The 19,720-nt window shown below is 36.9% G+C and overlaps 1 protein-coding gene across 1 annotated transcript in view; it reads left to right on the top strand.

Annotated features, from left to right (window-relative positions):
- PTPRQ (protein tyrosine phosphatase receptor type Q) overlaps nt 1–19,720 on the top strand; it is a 332,616-nt gene that overhangs the window by 66,282 nt on the left and 246,614 nt on the right. The window contains exons 7-11 of the mRNA XM_007953173.1: nt 2,688–2,871; nt 4,323–4,484; nt 4,588–4,767; nt 5,330–5,437; nt 5,580–5,861. Coding sequence (XP_007951364.1) covers nt 2,688–2,871; nt 4,323–4,484; nt 4,588–4,767; nt 5,330–5,437; nt 5,580–5,861 — 916 coding nt within the window. The remainder of the gene's footprint in view (nt 1–2,687; nt 2,872–4,322; nt 4,485–4,587; nt 4,768–5,329; nt 5,438–5,579; nt 5,862–19,720) is intronic.

Genomic DNA, 19,720 nt, shown 5'->3' with positions numbered 1-19,720 from the left:
TCTAGTACTCTATCAACTTCTAACTCTCAACAATTTTGCTTCTGAAATTATTTCTTTTCAGTCCTTCAAAAAGCCTAATATCAAATACCATTTTATTCTAAAATGGTAAAGTGTGAGAAATAGGCACATCGTGGCACTTGGTAATAATTAGTAGCCTTCTGGGTTCCCATGAAGGGAAGGTTGAAGTCACTATCTTTTTACGGAGGGTCTTTCCAGTGAATACCAGATTTGTGATAAATTCAGTAAAAAGTATTCAGGTTAATTTTTAGGTTAAAATGACAGTTTGTCAACAGAAATGCTTAAATTAGTTAATTGATGGAATGCTATTGCTTCTTAACAATTCATCTAATATGACATAGAAAATATGGAGAGATTTTATACAGAATTCATAGTTCATGGGGAAATACTTTGAACTACCTCATTCTACCTTCAGTAGGCTTTGTACACAGTAGATTCTCAAAGGCTGACTGATTGATAGTAGAAACAGCTGTGTTGTTAAGGCATAAAATATTGACTGGAATACCAGAACATCTCTGAATTATGTGTTTGTAATTCATGCCCCTTCGTTTCCCTGTGGAGGCAGGGCTGAGGTGATTGTTGGAAGATGGAAAACCTTTAGCTTGCCCAACATAGGGTTCCCTATCCAGAGGGGTTTATTATTGTTTTATTGTTTTTTATAATCACAAAGCTTTGTAGAATAGAGCTTAGGGGTATCTCCATGGTCTTTGCTACAACACTTTTCTGGCTAAATGCTTACCAAGCTACAGATACTTTTGTTATATAAATATCTTTTGGAGGATTGAAGATTTTCTTGAATCCTCTCCATTCTGTCTCTCAGGAAAGTTACTATTTAAATGACCTACCTTTGTTGATTGTTAAACTGCCTGAACTGCCCTAGAATTTTTTTGTTTTCCTGAGTGTCATTTTGCTTGAAAATGCTGACAGCTTTGATGTCAGAAAGAAATAGAAAACTTGTTTTTGGCCTACGTATGAAGACAACTCAAATACATGTAAGATAACTAAAAGACAGGTGTACTAAACTTATTTAAAAGAATTAAAACTGTATTATGAATTAATTCTTCTGAACATACAAGGGTATGGAATTGAAGAGGAATAGAATAACCTTTTTTTAAAAGAGATTTTGGGAGGTGAATTTTGAAGTAGAAATTAAAAAGGTATTGACTATAGGGAGAGAAGTTGTGATTTTGCAATGTTTTCTTTTTGTATTTATTTCAATTTCATACAGGCATGAAAGTGGAGGAAAGAGTATAATGAATCCCTAAGTATCCTGCATCCAGATTTAATAACTATCTGTGTTCTGCTGCTCTTGTCTCATCTGTCTCTTGTTGCAGTTTTTACTGCAGAAGTATTTTAAATTAAATTTCAATATTCATGTTATTTCACTCCTACATGCCTAAGCATGCATCTCTAAAAAAATATGGATAGTATCATTCATTCTATAACCACATTACCATAACTTGCAAAATTACTAATATTTTCTTGGTATCATCTAATAACTGCACTGTACTCAAGTTGTTTGTATTATCTCCAAGGCTTAGCTTGGTAGGTTTGTTCTAATCAGAATCCAAACAACATCCATACATTGCATTTGGCTGTTAATACTATTAAGTCAATTTTTTTCTTGATTAATTTTAATGTTATTTCCATGATCCATATTCTTCAAAGAATATTTAATATTTTTTTTGCCCAAAAAATCCTTTTCCTACTCTGCTCCATCAATTATGCTATGTAAATGGTAGGGAAAGAGTAGAGGTATCTTGTAATCTCAGTAAAAATTTCTACTGCATATTATCTACTCATGGTAATTTCACTTTATTCTTCAACTTTTGTGAACTTATTATGTATGAGATACATAATTGAATCTAAGAACAATAATAGTGGAAATATTCCTTATAGATCATAGGATATGTCTACCATGAATCCTGTTTAAAAACTATGACTATGCAGTTTCGAGGAACTCTGGTTGCATAGTGCCTAAGGCATTTGACTGCTAACCAGAAGGCTGGCAGTTAAAACCCACCAGCCACTCCTTGGAAGGAAGACTGGGGAATATACTTCTGTAGAGATTCCATCTTGGAAACCCAAGGAGGGGTCGCTATGAGTCAAATCGATGCAAGGGCAGTGAGTTTGGTGTTTTTGGTATGCAGTTTTGATCATGTGTGAAAGTTAGTCAGTAATGGATAAACTACTATCATTGATATGCATCAAACAGACACAGTTGGCTTCTCACACCTGAAATACAAATGAAGGACAAAGGGGGAGTAAAACAAATTTTAATGAGGAGTGTACCTCAAATTCTTACCTTTTTGGGAGCAAGAAGTTAAATATTTTTCCCCCACTAACTTTGCTTGAAGATGTCTAATCTTACCATTTAGAATCTGGCTCAAGTCAGAGCCAAGTGAATCTACTTCTTCCCAAAATATAGTATTGATCTCGTGAGATGTGGACCTCATCACAGTGTGTTACAATGATGCAAGATATTTTAGTAGCTTGAGCATTAATCTTGGATGTAAAGGAAACAATAGTAATGGAAATTACATTATCTTTTTTTTTAAAATACATGTTTTCAAAGTCACTAGTTATTTTAAACTAATAATACTTGAATCAAAGTACTATTAAGTATCACAGTCACAAGCAGTATTTGTAAATGTCTGTTTTAATCACAGTATATAGATGACCCCATGGCAGCAGAAACTGTGAGCTTTGTAGAAGAGCCAGTTACAGGATTACTTGAGGGTTCAGCAGAGATGTCTTCTGATCTGCACTCATTTGCTTCACTTGTGTATAACAACCTTCCATATAATAACTTTCCTGAAAGGGATAGACCTGAAGATCAGCATTCACCAACTGGTAGGTAAAATTTTTATTTTCTATAAAGTGCATCTAAGCCACCAGTACTACTGGCACATATATGAACCTTAGCTTAGAGTTCAACCAGATTATTAATGGCCCATGGGCTGGAGTCAGATTTTTTTTAACTGTTGGATAACCTTGAGCAGCAAATGGGAATGCCACACAGGCAGGGGTTGGCCCCTCCTAACCCGTTTGACCTTCCCCCTAGAAAAAGTAGCACCCTAGAGTCTTTGGCCAAGCTGCATAGACAATCAGTTATTACAGTTGCCAAAGCAGGTGTGATGGGAAGGGATTAACATATCTTCAAATCATTTACAGGCCTCATGCTCTGTGTAGCTTTTGACAAATAGGTTTTCAAATGTCACTAAAGGTAAATAGGTCAGAAAGTTACAACTCCAGTGCGTGGGGTGATAAACAGGTGTAGGTGACCCCATTGATGTGGTGATGTCATTAGTGTACACACTTGCTCTTCAGAGTCAATGCATCTTATTGTTTCTAAAAGGGGAATGGTCATATATAGCAAGTTAAAAATATTTTTTTAAACAGCACTGGTATTATCTCTTTGATTTTTCTAAAATGTTAAGTGAGTAGAATAATTTATTTCATTGCCTTTTCTCTGATTTGGTATTTGTCACATACTAAATAAAACTTGTTATTCAATTTATGGTAAAATTAATATAAAATGTTACATTGCATTTAAAGTATGTTTTCTTTTTGTAATTGTTGACCCTTTTGTGCAAAGAAGACTGGGAACTTTCTAAAACCAAGAGGCCAAGGATTCCTGATTTAGATGTTTCCTTGAATACTTCAATTATGGCCTAAATTGCTGATAAACATTTTCAGAAGTACAAGTACTAAATAAAGTAAAAAGTCTGTATTTCTTGAAATCCTAGGTCACATGTATTTGTCAGTTATGCAAATATGCCTGCCTTAAAGTCTTACTGGTCTTAGTGAAGATATGCTGACTTTTGAGTCCAAATCAAGTCACATTTCTATAGCACTCATATTTTAACCTAGCACTGATTTGTAATATTTTGATTCAATATTAGATACATAGTCTGTCTTTTCAGAAATAATCTCAAACTGGTATCCTTTGGATAGTTATATTTTCTGAAAGAAATGTTCACAAGGTCCAGAATATTGTTAAGAACTAGTGAAACTACATTATGAACACATTGTGTTAAGATGGAATAACACTTTTAATTTAGTATGTGACAAATACCTATTGTGTGTGGGAGTCATATTCGCAATACATTATATTATTGAGTATAATTTCTGTATATCAATGCTTTTTATATTTATTTTTAATTATGCATATATATTTCATATAAAGAAGCACATGGAAAGATTAATGAATAAAATTTAATCACATTTAAGACTTCATTGTGTAAGCAAAAATAACTTGGAGTGTAAAGTCAAATACCTTTTTTACCCCTGATTTCAAATAGTTACAACAAGGAATCAGTATATCACTGACATTGCTGCTGAGCAGCTGTCTTACGTTATCAGAAGACTTGTACCTTTCACTGAGCACATGATTAGTGTATCTGCTTTCACCATCATGGGAGAAGGACCACCAACGGTTCTCAGTGTTAGAACACGTGAGCAAGGTAAGAATGTATTTCCTTTCAAAAAATTACCTGCAGATATTACTTGTTTGCATTGTAATACTTTTTCTGTCCTTTATATTAATTGTTCATTCTTATTTTTAAGTGCCAAGCTCCATCCAAACTATAAACTATAAAAATATTAGTTCTTCATCTATTTTATTATTTTGGGATCCTCCAGAATATCCCAATGGAAAAATAACTCATTATACAATTTATGCAATGGAACTGGATACTAACAGAGCATTCCAGATGACTACCGTAGATAACAGCTTTCTCATAACAGGTAGAACAAAGTTTTGTTCTTAACATTTCTATTCCAATGACAAATATGCATCTCTCTGTTGCCTTAACACTGCAGAACATGTGATATGTCATTTCAGATTTTGCTCTGCTATGCTGCCGTGGATATCTTGAAAAATACCTGCAGAAATAACTTGATTGCATTTGTTTTACTTTAACTATGTTTATACACAAAGAAATCAAAAGCACCCTAATTTTCATAGGAATGTACTTAACCAAGGAAATCGTATCCACAGGACATCAAAAGAACTCAATATTGAAGACCTGAATGAATTAATGTAAAAATCAACTGAAGTAATTAAGCTGACAGGGTGTTTGTGTCAAATCAACTATATCCCTATAGTGTGCCAAATATTTATTTTTCAGTTTTAGAATATTGCCTTCATCTTTCAGGAAGGAACTAAAACCTCATGACCATGGAAAAACCCAAGAAATTTGGGAAGATTGGGATTAAATAAATTATTTTCAGTAGTCTGATGCTAAATGGCACTAATCCAAGAATGTTATTTTAAGGATATTACAGAAATTACCCACTTTCCTTGTAGGGTTAAAGAAATACACAAGATACAAAATGAGAGTGGCTGCTTCAACTCATGTTGGAGAAAGTTCTTTGTCTGAAGAAAATGACATCTTTGTGACAACTCCAGAAGATGGTAAGAATATCAAGTGTAGTTTTAATAAAAATAAGCAAGTGACATTGAATACTTACTGCCAGCTATCTCATGCTACCATTAGTGTCTGAATCAAGAAGTATGATAAAATGTATGTATTTAAAAGTTTGTTTTCTTCCACCAGAACCAGAGTCACCCCCTCAAGATGTTGAAGTAATTGATGTTACAGCAAGTGAAATTAGGTTGAAGTGGTCACCACCTGAGAAACCCAATGGGATAATTGTTGCTTATGAAGTATTCTATAAAAATATAGATACTTTATTTGTAAAGAACACCTCAACTACAAATATAGTTTTAATGAACTTAAAACCCTACACCCTCTATAACATTTCTGTAAGGTCATATACTAGATTTGGTCACGGCAATCAGTTATCTTCTTTTCTCTCTGTAAAGACTTCAGAGACTGGTAAGTTTGCTTGTTTAATAATGTGGAGTAATATAGTAAACATAACTGACAATTGTTGCTCATACTTTACATAATGAAAAACCATCATTAATCCAGAAATTGTTTTGCTTTTTCTGTTAAAAATGTGGAAAAGCCTTGCTCTGAGAATTTTTAGTGTTATTCATATAAGGGAACTCCAAAATGAAAATCAGTAAATTTTTCAAATGAAAGACCTTGAGAAAACAAAGATTCTTTTAATTTACCTAAAATTTTGGGTTAAATAGCTCTTTCTTTCAAATCAAGTTAAAGAGAGACACACTCCTAAGAACAGATTGTTGTACTCTAACCAGATTTGTATACAGATAGAGCAGGGAACCCCTGGGGAAGCCTTTTGAAGAGATAGCACTGGATCTTAATGAGGAAGGTCTAGTGGTCAGGAGGACATCATAGAAGTCGTGGGGTTAGTGTTAGGGTATTCCATCTAGAGGAAACAATACAAGTGAAGAAGGACCTGTGTTTCAGTTTCAGTGATGTTGGAGTGAATTGGCAAGGCAAAACAAATAGGCAAGATATTTGCTGGAGGAATTCATGCTATTTGTATTATGTGTAAAACCCTAATTTAGAGGTATAACTATTAGGCAAATTCTGTAATGAATGCTGAGAATCAAGAACTAATTGCAAAGTTGTTTTTTTTTTCTTTTGAAGCCCTTCACTGAAAAGAATAAATATTCTTATTTACTGAATCATGAAATTGCCACTTTGTAAATTATAAATAGTTAAATATCAACAAGTTTCTATGATTTAACTAGATACTCTGTGTGAAATTGTCTCTACCCTTGAGAATCTAGCCATCTAGGAAAGCATTTGAATGATTTGTTCTTTTGAGAATGTTCATAGAAATTCATACAATGAGATGCCATTAAACTACCCCTTTAGAGTGGCTAATATTTTTAATTGCAGAAATAAGAAATGGTGAAAAGATCCATTTCATAACATCAAAATTTACCTCTCAACATGAAACTTAGCTGATATTATGTATTGTCATCTTTTTTGCCTTTATAGATATTACACTAAAATATTTTTGAGCAAAAATATTTACTCTTTTCCTGACCTAGTTTTATTTTATACATTATAAGAAAAAAAGACAAGTATTATTTTTAGCTCATTTTAAGTGTTATGGCTTTCATACTACCTACCTTATTTCATTCTCAGATTAAAGAAAACATTAAGGTATTGCAGTCTCCATTGTCATTAAAAAAAAATGGCACTGAGAGGTTCATCCTTTTAACAATAAGTAAATTTTGAATAAGTGTTAATACATCTTTACAGTATTTCAGGATCTACAGCAGTTTTGAAGAAAACAAATTCCCTGTCTTCCTAAAGTTTATATTAATGTTGTTGTTGTTATGTGCCGTCGAGTCAGCCCCAACTCATAGCGACCCCTCCTTGGGTTTCCGAGGCAGTATCACTACGGAAGTAGGATTGCCCAACCTTCCTTCCGAGGAGTGGCTGGTGGGTTTGAACCGCCAGCCGTCTGGTTAGGAGGCAAGTGTTTTAGCCACTATGCTACCAGAGCTCCCTAATAGGGGGGTTTAATTGCTTAAGGTCACCAACCAGGTGTGTTATAACTTTATCTGATTCTAAAGCTCATTTTGTTTTCACAATACATGCTATTTTGGAAGTATTTCTTATATTTATTTTATATTTATAATTTATATATTATAAAATATCCAGAGAATCTTTCTATTATCTATTGCATTATGTGTTGAAGTGGTATTTTATTAAGCATTGCCCAGTATGGGAAATAAAAGAGTAATAACATTCAAAGATCCTGTTGTGATATTAAACAATCACTATATTCATCAAATATTTCACTTCTAACATTCACAGCGTCAGAAATACTATATCTTAAATGAGGAATTAGGAAACACTATTTTTGTTTGCTTATTAATGATTACATCTGTGTAATCTTTTACTTAGTATTGAACAAGTAAAATTAATTTCCATTTTGCTATCTGTTATAAGAGCTTGATTCTAAGGCAGGGATAAGAAATTTTTAATGAATAAATGAGTTTAACTTAAGCTGTAATTTTCAGAAGTAAGACTGGGCAATCCACTTCCATAGAGATGCTGCCTTGGAAACCCAAGGAGGGGTCGTTATGAGTCAAATTGACTCAAGGGCAGTGCATTTGGTTTTTTTTAGGCTGTAATTTAAAAATCCAAATTTTAGTTTTGGAACAGATCTTAGGAAAAATATAAAAACTCTTCATTTTACAGATGAGGAGGTAGATAGCTGCTATCTGGTAGCATAGTGCCTAAGGCACTTGACTACTAATCAGAAGACTGGCGGTTCAAACCCACCAGCCACTCCTCGGAAGGAAGGTTGGGCAATCTACTTCTGTAGTGATACTGCCTTGGCAACCCAAGGAGGGGTCGCTATGAGTCATGTCCGACTCAACGGCACATAGCAACAACAACAGTCCAACTTCTGGTGACTCGTGGACAACAGAACAAAATGTTGCCTGGTCCTGTGTCATCCTCAGGACTGCTGGCATGTTCACATCCATTGTTGAGGCTACTGTGACATCTCACCAAGGTCTGTCTTGCACTTGTAGACCTTTTATTTCACCAGCAGCCATATATCTCTCTCTAGTGATTAATCCTTCTGATGATGTATCCATAGCAAGCAAGTTGGGCTGTGTTCTGTTGTGATCCATAAGGTTTTCATTGTCTGATTTTTAAAAGTTTTCCAGGTCTTTCTTCCTACTCTGCCTTGTCTGATAACTCTGCTGAAACCTGCCCACACTAAGTGACTCTGCTAGTATTTGAAAATCTATAACAGAGCTTCTAACCTTACAGCAACATGCAAGTCATCATAATAGTTCATCATAATAGTACAGATTGGTAGGTGAGTGATGGGAGATGAGGAGACCTAAGACTATGTGAGCAAAAATAACACATAAGCCATAATAGGCAAGAAGTTGGAACTTGACTATAGACCTTCGGTTTCCCATATCAGGGCTTAACAGGCCCCTGAATTAGTTAGAAAGTAAAGAGGAGACAATAACTTATCCTAGAGCTGTATGAACCCACCCATGTGGCTGAATATAATTGGGTCACCTTGACCCTGGACTGTTTTAGAAGCAAACAAGATGTAGGGACCAGTGCCTGTTTTCCTGCTTTCAAGCTCTGTGCATTCCCACTGGGATAGAAATGGTGAGCAATAGCGTCTCCATTAGCTCCTTTTTGTAGATCATCTGAGCCACCAAATTTAGCTCCTTTTGCAAAAATAAAAGGAAACTAGAGCTTTAACTAGACTCTCAAGATGTCCTTTGAAGCAGGATTTGATGGATAATAACTGCTTATCTACCACCACAGATCGATATTATTATTGTATTTGTCCTCTACTTTTGTTATCAGGGAGTCCCTAGGTGGAATGGTTAAGTGTTTGACTATTAGTCCTAAAGTTGGTGTTCAAACCAACCCAGAGGCACCTCAGAAGACTGGCCTGGTGATCTGCTTTCAAAAGATCACTGTCTTGAAAACCCTATGTATTGTTTCTGCTCTGCACACACGAGGTCACCATGAGTCAGAAGCAACTTGAGGGTAACTAACCACAAGAACGATTTGTTATCTGGAACAAAGGCCCACTGCTCAATACTGTTACATGAGATGGAAGTTTAGCTTTCAGTTATGTTTTAATGCTATTCATTACAAATGGGAACATTATGTGTTCAAATGCTTTATCTTAGTTAGGGAGTGAGAGTTAATAAACACTTGGAAAAAAAATTCTGTTGTGTTAAAGACATCAAGGATCAATACAAGACTGTTCCTGTATATGTGTATATATGTATTTTAATCATAGAATGTGTGGTTTACAAACAGACTTGCTATTTTCTTTTTTCCCCTCATATTTGTAATATAGGAGTCACAAAAGGAGTTTTAAGTTCTCATTTGTATTTTTCCTTGCTGATCTATACCTATTCATTTAATTTTAAAGACATTCTTTCTTATAGTAAGGCTTCAACCAAATGCCTTTAACAGATCTGATTCAGGGCAACACCAACTAGTTACTAGTAAGTTAGTGCAAAAAGGGCAAGGAGGCCACATGTTCTGACCTCCTCTAATCCTACAAGAGGAAGGCAGAATCACCATCACTAGCACAAGGCCTATTACTGCAAGGCCAGACATGCTGCCTCACTCCAGCCCTTTCACCAACTGTTCCTCCCAAAGCACCCACCACCTCTCTCCTGGGTTCGATAATTCACTGCAGTGGCCACACAGAGTTCACAGATTATGGGATTTATTAAGGAAGCACCATAGGCTACAATTCAAGTTCAGGAAAAATGCTCAGTCTCTTTCCCAGCCCACCGTCCTTCAGCCAACAGTCTCTCACAGTCTCTTTCCCAGCAGTGCTGGTCCCTTGGTGTTTCACTCAGCAATACGTGTCTCTTGCGTCTCTTTCCCAGCAACGCGTGTCTCAGGACCCCTGTCTCTTTCAGCAGCACGTCTTCCTCAACCAGCAGTCAGAGAGAGTTCTGCCTCTAGGAGGCCTCCTTTTGAGCTTGGCGGGAGTGGCCAAACCAACCAATCATAACAACAGAATTCTAAGCACCTGAGAGTGAGCTTCCCATAACATTGCGTTGTGCCACGCCCAACAGAAATAACCCAGGTGGATAACATTTACTATCAGGAGCTCCTCAGTTGCTCATTCCACCACTGAGTTTACAATGACTTATGGGTAGAAAAGCCATACTAAGTAATTTACTACACTGCAGTTAGATATTAATCAAAATTTTGTGTAGGATTCTATTTGTGTTAATTAATAGCATTTCTTAATTTCTCTAAATAATGGTAAAACTATGTATGCCAAACCACAGTCTTTAATCAAATTTCACTTCCCTTTTTAGTATTATCATTAACTAAATTAAGTTTTTTTCTCTTTTAGTTTTTAAATGGATTCAGCTTAAATTATAATCAACTGATTGTAATCATTATTTTTTATTCATAAGTAATTTATTTTACAAAATACTTATACTTAAGGAACACTTTCAGAAAACCTAAGAGCATCATGACTCTCCAAAATCAGGAAGTTATTCAAGTCTGTCTTGCTATTATTCAAGTCTGTCTTGCTGTGTCTGTCTTAGGATCTAGCACTGGTTATCCCGTAGGAATATGTGAATAAAAAGTAGGATACCAGCCTGAGGCCAGGGATGCATATTTATATCCTGGCTACTGGTAGTAGGCAGGAAACTGTAGGAGGATAATTTAATACATTCCAAATCAGAAGCTACATTGAATTATGCTTCTTTTTTTTTTTTTCCTGAAATTGTCAAAAACCTAAATGTGTAGAGAAAATCTATATATTAATTGTGAGTCAATAAAATTGGAATCAGGCAGCCTGTAAACTGAAAATATTTGAAAAGGGAATCCAAAGGGGGAAAGTGAAAGCTGGTTATAAGGATCATTCTTCTGTTAATTTAGCAGGTGATAACATCAAAACTCTCGCAGAGTTCCAGGGAGCTCTGGTAGCATAGTGCCTAAAGCACTTGATTGCTAACCAGAAGGCTGGCGGTTCAAACCCACCAGCCACTCCTCAGAAGGAACGTTGGGCAATCTACTGTCTGTAGTGATACTACCTCAGAAACCCAAGAAGGGGTCGCTATGAGTTGGGTCCAACTGGATGACACATAACAACAACAAGGACATGCCATATTTTCCAGTCAGACCTTAGGGTTCCTGCTCCAAGAAACTGGCTGCCTATAGATAATTGTCTAAAAGGGCCCAATGCCTAAGGTGAAAAGAACTCCATTAAGCTGCTTACTAGATTGGTTGATGCTAAGGTGACTTTAGGAAAACCGTTCCGTAAAGGCTCAAGGTTCAAATGGACACCTAAGGGCATATGGCTGCAGTGGGTCACTCCAACTCCATGAACCCAGAAACCTGGATTCTGGAAGAATGAAAATGATTTTGTCAATCCAAACTTACTTCTTTTCTCTAGCTTAAGGAAATTCAGCTCTGCTTTGGACATAGAGCACTAGCACTGTGGTTGAAGTATTAGGCTGCTAACCAAAAGTCAGTGGTTTGAACCCATTAGCCACTCTGTGGCAAAAAGATGAGGCAGTCTGCTTCTGTAAAGATTTATAGCCTTGGAAACCTTCTGTGACAGTTCTACTCAGTCCTATAGGATTGCTATGAGTTGAAATCAACTTGATAGCAGTGGGTTTGGTTTAGTTTGGCTTTAAACATGTTTGAGATATTCAAGAGGCAATGAATATTCAAGTGTCATGAAGTCAATTGGACTTATAAGTGTGAAACTCAGGGAAAAAATTCAGGGTCAAAAATACCTAATTTTGAGGTATTATCCACTGGGGGGGGGGGAAGAAAAATGAGCTCTGGTGGGGTAGTGGTTAAGGCATTTGGCCACTAACCAGAGAGTTGGTGGTTTGAACCCACCAGCCACTTCTCTTGTCTTATACAATATGTTTTTGAGAGATCAAAGAATACAGATTTAGGGGATTAAATAGATAATTTGCATGGATGTTGACATCTTTGAGTGGTAGAGAGGAAGTCGGTAATCCAGATGATAAAATCTTTTAAGATATTTAAGACATGGAGGTGTACCACTAGGTTGCTTTGGTTTGTTTACTTCTTTTAACTTTTATTATGATTTGGATGAAGGTTTACAGAACAAATCAGTTTTCCATTCAACAATTCATGCAAGTTTTGTTTCGTGTCATTGACTGCAATCCCCACAATGTAACAGCGCTCATTCGACTTTCTCTGTGTTTCCTCTTTCCATTCCTCCTGCTTTCCTATCCTTTCCTGCCTTCTGAACTCTTTCCCTGGGCATATACTTCCCTTTTGATCTCAAATAGTTGATTGTTCTAAGAAGTGCATTCCTTCATGATTTCATTATTCACATTATAAACCTGTCTGTTGTTTGGCTAAATTGAGCCATCGAGATGAGTTCAGTTCCAGAGTTTAAAGGTGACTAAGTGCCATAGCCATGGGGTCCTATTATCACACTAGTATAATATTTTTTTTATGATTTTGAGTTCTTTTCCATATTTTTCTGCCACTTTCTCCAAGACCTTCTAATGCGATCTCTTTCAGACTGGTCTGTGGTGGTAGTGGGGCATCATCTAGTTCTTCTGATCTTAGGGCTCTGGAGGCTGAGTTCATGTGGACTATTAGTCCCTCAGACTAAATATTTCCATGCATCTTTGATTTTGTTCAATCTTCTTTGCTCTGGATGAGGAGAGACCAATAATTGCACCTTATATGGCCACTTATAAGCTTTTAAGACCCAGTTGCTACTTGCCAAAGTAAGATGTAGAACATTTTCTTTTTGGACTATGTTGTGCCAATTGACCTTGATGTTCCCTGAGTATATGGTCCTGAGCCCCAGACTCAGCGACTCATTCCCTCAAGGTGTTTGGTAGGGCTAAGAAGTTTTCATAACTTTGCCCCCTGTTGTTGTTAGGTGCCGTTGAGTCAGTTCCAACTCATAGAGACCGTGTGTACAGCAGGATGAAACATTGCCCAGTCCTGCGCCAGCCTCACAATCCTTGCTATACCTGAGCCCATTGTTGCATCCACTGTGTCAATCCATCTTGCCGAAGGCTTTCCCCCCTTTTTGCTGATTGTCCCTTGTATGCTCTGCTATATTCATGGATATATTTGCAGCATGTGTAAATACATATGTAGAAATATCCTCTGTGAAACCTCTGTAGTCCCATTCACCTTCCTACACTTGCTCACCTTGTGTGTCATCTGTGTATCGACTTACAGATCATTGTGACTACAGTTACTACAGGCATGCAGTAGTATTTACCTTTGTTGCCTTTAACTCTTGTGCTCCTCCCAGCATCTTCTTTGCCTTGATAATTTTGTCCTGACTTCCTCCTTATTGTATATTGCCTTTCTCTTCACCCAAGTTAATATGTGTCTACTCTCTATTTAGTGGTTTACCCTGCATTCCCCTCTTATCCCTGGTAACTATCAAAGAATGTTTCTTTCTGTGTGAAAACTTTTTATTCATTTTCTGTAACCAAAAAAAAAAAAACCTCACTGCCGTCAAGTCAGTTTTGACCCATAGCAACCCCTCCTTGGATTTCTGGAGGTGGTATCTTTTACAGAAGTAGATTGCCCAGTCTTCCTTCCAAGAAGTGGCTGGTGGATTTGAACGACCAGCCTTCTGGTTGGCAGTCAAATGCCTTAGGCACTATGCCACCAGAACTTCTGATTTTCTATAATAGTTGTCTTATACAGTATTTGTGCTTTTGTGATTGACTCATTTTACAGCTTAATGTTCTCCAGATTTATCCATATTTTGAGGTGTTTTGCAGATTCATTTTTATTCTTTAACTTTGTGTGATATTCTATTGTGTCTGTATCATCATTTGATCCATTGATGGGCATTTAGTTGTTTCCATCTTTTTGCTATTGTGAATGGTGCTCTGATGTGCCTAAGTGTACATATATCTTTCATGTTTGATTTTTATTTCTGTAGGATATATACTTAGTAGTGGGATTGCTGGATCATATGGTATTTCTATTCACAACTTTTTGAGGAAACGCCATGCTGTTTGAACAGTGGTTGTACCATTTTACAATCCTATCAACAGGATATAAGGGTTCCAATCTCTCTACCCCCTTGCCAATATTTGTTGTTTTCTGTTTTTTTGAACTTTGCTATTAATGTTGGGGTGAGATGATATCTCATTGTTGTTTTCAGTTGCATCTCTCTGATGGCTAGTTATCACAAGCATTTTTTCATGTGTTTGTTGGCCACTTGAATGTCTTCTTTGGTGAAGTGTCTGTTCAAGTGCTCTGTCCATTTTTTAACTGGATTAATTTTTCTTTGTGTTGTTGAGGTATTGAAGTTTTCTATAAACTTTAGAGATTAGTCCCTTGTCTCATTGCTAATTTTTTTTTTTTTCTCAGTCCATAGATCCTCTTTTGGTCAAATATTTTGATGTGCATGTGTTTGTTTGTTAGGAAGTCCCACTCATCTAATTTGTCTTCTGCTGTTTGTGCATTTTTAGTTATGATTCACGAGAATAATAAGGAGGGGTAGTAAAGATTGGTGGAATTTGGCTTCAAAAGACCTGAACTTCTTGAGGAAGAAAGGAAAATAGATCTGGAGATGGCAAAAAGACCAATAATTATAATTACCCCACATTCTTTAGTATTCTGCATGTTCACAATGATATTTGTAAATATGAATTTTTTTTAAATTTCCTGGGATTTATGTTGTTAAGGTGTCACTGAGTCAGTTCCCACCCATAACAATCCTACATGCAACACAAATGACACACTGCCCAGTCCTGAGCCATCCTCACAGTCATTGCAGCCACTGTATAAATCCATCTTGTTGAGGGTCTTCCTGCTTTTTCACTGAACTACTTTACCAAGAATGATGTCCTGCTCCAGTGGCTGGTCCCTCCTATTAGCATGTCCAAAGAACAGGAGATGAAGTCTTTTCATCTTTCCTTCTAAGGAGCTTTCTGGCTGTACTTCTTCCAAGACAGATTTGTTATTTCTTCTGGTAATCCATGGTATATTCAATATTCTTCACCAACATCATAATTCAAAGGCATCAATTCTACTGTGATCTTCCTTATTCATTGTTCAGCTTTTGCATGCATATGACGTGATTGAAAATATTATGGCTTGAATCAGGCACACCTTAGTCCTCAGTGTGACAACTTTGCTTTGAAACACTTCAAAGAGGTCTTTTGCAGCATATTTGCCTGATGCAATACATCATTTGATTTCTTGACTGCATGTTTCCATGGACATTGATTGTGGATCCAAGTAGAATGAAATCCTTGACAATTTCAATTGTGAAAGTGGGTAGCTGTTAATTATCAATTGTCAAATTGACAATTTTCCATTAGTGGTGGGATTTATAAAGATTGGTTAATCTGAGGTTTGATATCTGTCTTAGTTATGTAGAGCTATTATAACAAATACTACAAATGGGTGGGTTTTAAAAACAGAAATTTATTTTCTCACAGTTTAGGAGTCAAGAAAGCCAAATTCAGGGTGCCAGATTTGCAGGACTGCTTTCTGTCTCTGTCAGCTCTGGAGGAAGGCCCTTATCTTTTATGGAGCTTCTGTTCCTCATCATCTTCACATGGCTTGGCATCTCTTCTTCCCCATCTCTCCTTCCTTCCTTGCTTGTTTAATCTCTATTACGTATCAAAGGAGATTGACTAAAGACACACCTGCACTAATCCTAAATAATTAACATAACAAAAACAAACCATTCCCAGGTGGAATTATAACCACAGGTGTAGAGGTTAGGAATTGCAACACATTTTTTGGGGACACAATTCAATCTATAACGTACAACCCTTTGACCCTCCAAAATTCATGTCTTTCCCCCATGTGAAAAATTAACTCCAACACATTATCCTAAAAGTCTTAAATCAATTCCAAGTCCAAAATCTCATCTTCTGAAGCATCTAAATCAAATATGGATGAGATTTTAGGCATATTCCATTCTAAGGCAAAATTCTTCATCTGTGAACCTGTGGAATCTAGAATACAAGTTATTTAATTCCAAAATATAGTAATGGAACAGGCACAGGTAGATATTTCCATTACAAATTTGAGATACTAGAGGTAGAGAAGGGATAACAGGCACTCAGCAAGTCCATAACCTAGCAGAACAATTTAAATTAGCTCTCAAGACTTGAAATTAATCTTCCCTTCCCTGAGACCACCAAAGGTAATGGCCCTGCCTCCAGACCCTGGGTACTGATGATGCACCCTGGACTCTGGGTGGAGGTTCCCAGGCCCTGCACTTCAGCTCTGCCTTCCAGGCCCATTGGGATAGCAACTACTTCCTTGGTTTTGGGTAGCCCCATTATCCTAGTCTGTCTAAATGGTGACCAAATGCCTTTAGCCCTAGAAGGCCCATTCTTCTGGCCCTTGAGCATAGCAGCCATGCCCCCTCTGCTTTAGGCAGCTGTCCTATACCCTTGGCACAACTTAATTACAGACCTACAATGTGGAACCAAGTTGGTAAAGTTCTGACTCTTTGAAACCTAGGAGGCTGTGACCCCACAATTTGAGATCCAGGAGACCATGGCTCCATCTTTTGAAACCCCGAAGGCAGTGGCCCCAACCTTTCAGCCTGAGGCACCTCTGCTCCCACACTCCTTCCAATGGTTCTGCTGATCTCTTAGTTCTCTGGAGATGGTTCTTTTCTTTACTTGGAGGTCAGCAGGATATAGCTTCTTGGACCTGTTTTCTGCCTGTTTCCAAGAGGCAAACAGTGCTCTCTCCTTTAATTTTTTTCTCTGTCCCCTTCAGTCCAAGCTGGTGAATTTTCTTCTGTGGTTGGTTAGATCTATCAGTCACAGGCTTAATCTCTTTAACAAAGATTGTATAGCCATATCCTTTGTGAAAATTCTATGACATGTGTCTTTAGTTTGTGTAAGTTTCCAAATCTTTAAGCTTTGTTTTCATTTTGTACAGTTCATTTTAAGTCCATCTCTTCCTTTCACATTTCACTGTGAGTGACAAAGAGAAACCATATGGCCCCTGTAAGATCTTGGTTGAAATCTCCTCAGCCAGATATTCAAGTTCATCCCTTCCAAGTTCTACTTTTCACCAAACATTTAGACATAATTCAGGAAAGTTACTTGCCAGTGCATGAAAAGGAATCACCTGTCCTCTATTGCCTAATCACGTGTTCATCATTTTCTTTTAAATCCTCATAAAAAGCATGTTTAATGTCCACATTTCTAGCAACAATCTGTTGCTGGCACCATGTGACAGAGACTTTCTCTATACCTTTCCTCACTTCCTTCTGAGCCTTCACCAGAATTACCTTTGATGTCCATACTTCTAACAACAGTCTCTTCAAGACAATCTAGGCTTTTACTATTAACACTTTGCTATTGAGTAGATTTCAACTCAGAGTGACCCTATAGGAGAGAGTAGAACTGCCCCATAGGGTTTCCAAGGCAGTGCGGAAACAGACTGCCACATCTGTCTCCCATCAAGCACCTGATGTGTTGGAACTGTCAACTTTCAGTTAGCAACTGAGTGCTTAAACACTAAGCAACCAAGACAATGTAGGCTTTCATTGTTATGCACCTTAAAACTTTTCCAGCCTCTACCCTTTACCCTATTCCAAAACTGCTTCCACACATCTGTTAGTTCAGTAACCCATTCTTCTGGTCCCAAATTCTGGCTAGGCTATCTATCAAGTGCTGCTATAACAGAAATACCACAAATGAGTGGCTTTGAAAACAGAAGTTTATTTTCTCACAATTTAGGAGGCTAGAAGTCCAAATTCAGGGTGCCAGTTTACAGGACAGGTTTTTCTCTGTGTCAGCTCTGGAGAAGGCCCTTGTTTCTTTTTGAGTTTCTCTTCCTGATCAAGCTTCATGTGGCTTGGTCTCTTTCTTCCTCTACCTCTGTTTCCTTCTGTATTTAATCTCTTTTATATCTCGAAAGAGATTGACTGAAGACACACCTACACTAATCTTTACTAATTTACATAACAAAGGCACCCCATACACAATGAAGCTATAACCACAAGTGTTTTGTTGTTATGTGCTGTTGAGTCAGACCTGACTCATAGCGACCCCTCCTTGGGTTTTCGAGGCAGTATCACTACAGAAGTAGATTGCCCAAACTTCCTTCCGAGGAGTGGCTGGAGGGTTTGAACCGCCAGCCTTCTGGTTAGCAGTCAAGTGCCTTAGGTACTACAGTACCAGAGCAACCACAAGTGTAGAAGTTAGGAATTACAACACATATTTTAGGGAGACAAAATTCAGTCCATAACAGTATCTTTCTACAATTCTAAAAAGTCTCAGCCATTACTTCTTCAAATATTTCTTCTTCTTCAGTGTCTATATTATCTTAATCTAGAAGATAATTTTAGAATCTCTCACTATATGTGCTATGTCTCTTAATTATCATTCAATATTTTTCATATTTTTCCCTGAATTCTATTGATAATTTCTTCAATCTTTTAATCCATTTTACTAAATTTCTCTTTATCATTGTCTAATCTATTCTTTAACACAACAAGGGAGTTTTCATTTCAATTACTTTGTTATTTAGTTCTCAAAGGCCTATTGGATCTCTTTCTAATTTGCTTGGCTATTTATATTATTTGTAATTATTTAAAGTACTTTTTGTTCATATTTCAAATCTATTTTATTTTGAAATATATTAAATATTCATAGTTTTATTCTCTGTGTGATAATTCTAATGTCTTAAGTCTTTGGACATCTGACTCTGGTCTGTGTGTGTATGTGTGTCCTTCTTTTCCTTTTGCTCTGCTGCCTCTCATGATTGGTGTTTGATTTGTTCATGTGGTTAATGATTTTATCTGGGAGCTCATATTCTCTTGAAACTTTATCTATGGGAAATTTGTGTGACTTGAGTTGAAATTGAGTTTTTCCAGAAAGGAGTTGTGTTTGTTTCTGTTAGTTGCATAAGAGTGCTATCAACTTAGGGTTACAGTTTCATTTTAATTTAAATTCTGTAAGTTGAGGTTTTCTTAAGCTATATAGGGAGCATGGATTTGGGCCACATCTGTTCATGGTGGCTGGTTTGCAATTCTAATCTCAGGGGATAATTTTTCTTACTCTTCCACACTATTATTCAGAGAGATAACAAGAGGAAACAAATTTCTTTTATTTTCTGCATGGTGGGTTTAATTTTCAATCCTCCATTCACTGTGGGTGAATATACTACATTGCAATAGTCCCAAAGGTACCACTAACAGTGAATTCTATGGCACCATATAGTAGAACTGGGAGCTCTGGTAGAGTAGTGCCTAAGGCACTTGACTGCTAACCAGAAGGCTGGTGGTTCAAACCCACCAGCCACTCCTCGGAAGGAAG

This window comes from Orycteropus afer, unplaced genomic scaffold (assembly GCF_000298275.1).
Source record: "Orycteropus afer afer isolate SDZICR_OR568_19922 unplaced genomic scaffold, OryAfe1.0 scaffold00375, whole genome shotgun sequence".
Lineage (NCBI taxonomy): Eukaryota > Metazoa > Chordata > Mammalia > Tubulidentata > Orycteropodidae > Orycteropus > Orycteropus afer.
This window is presented reverse-complemented; position numbering and strand designations above follow the sequence as displayed.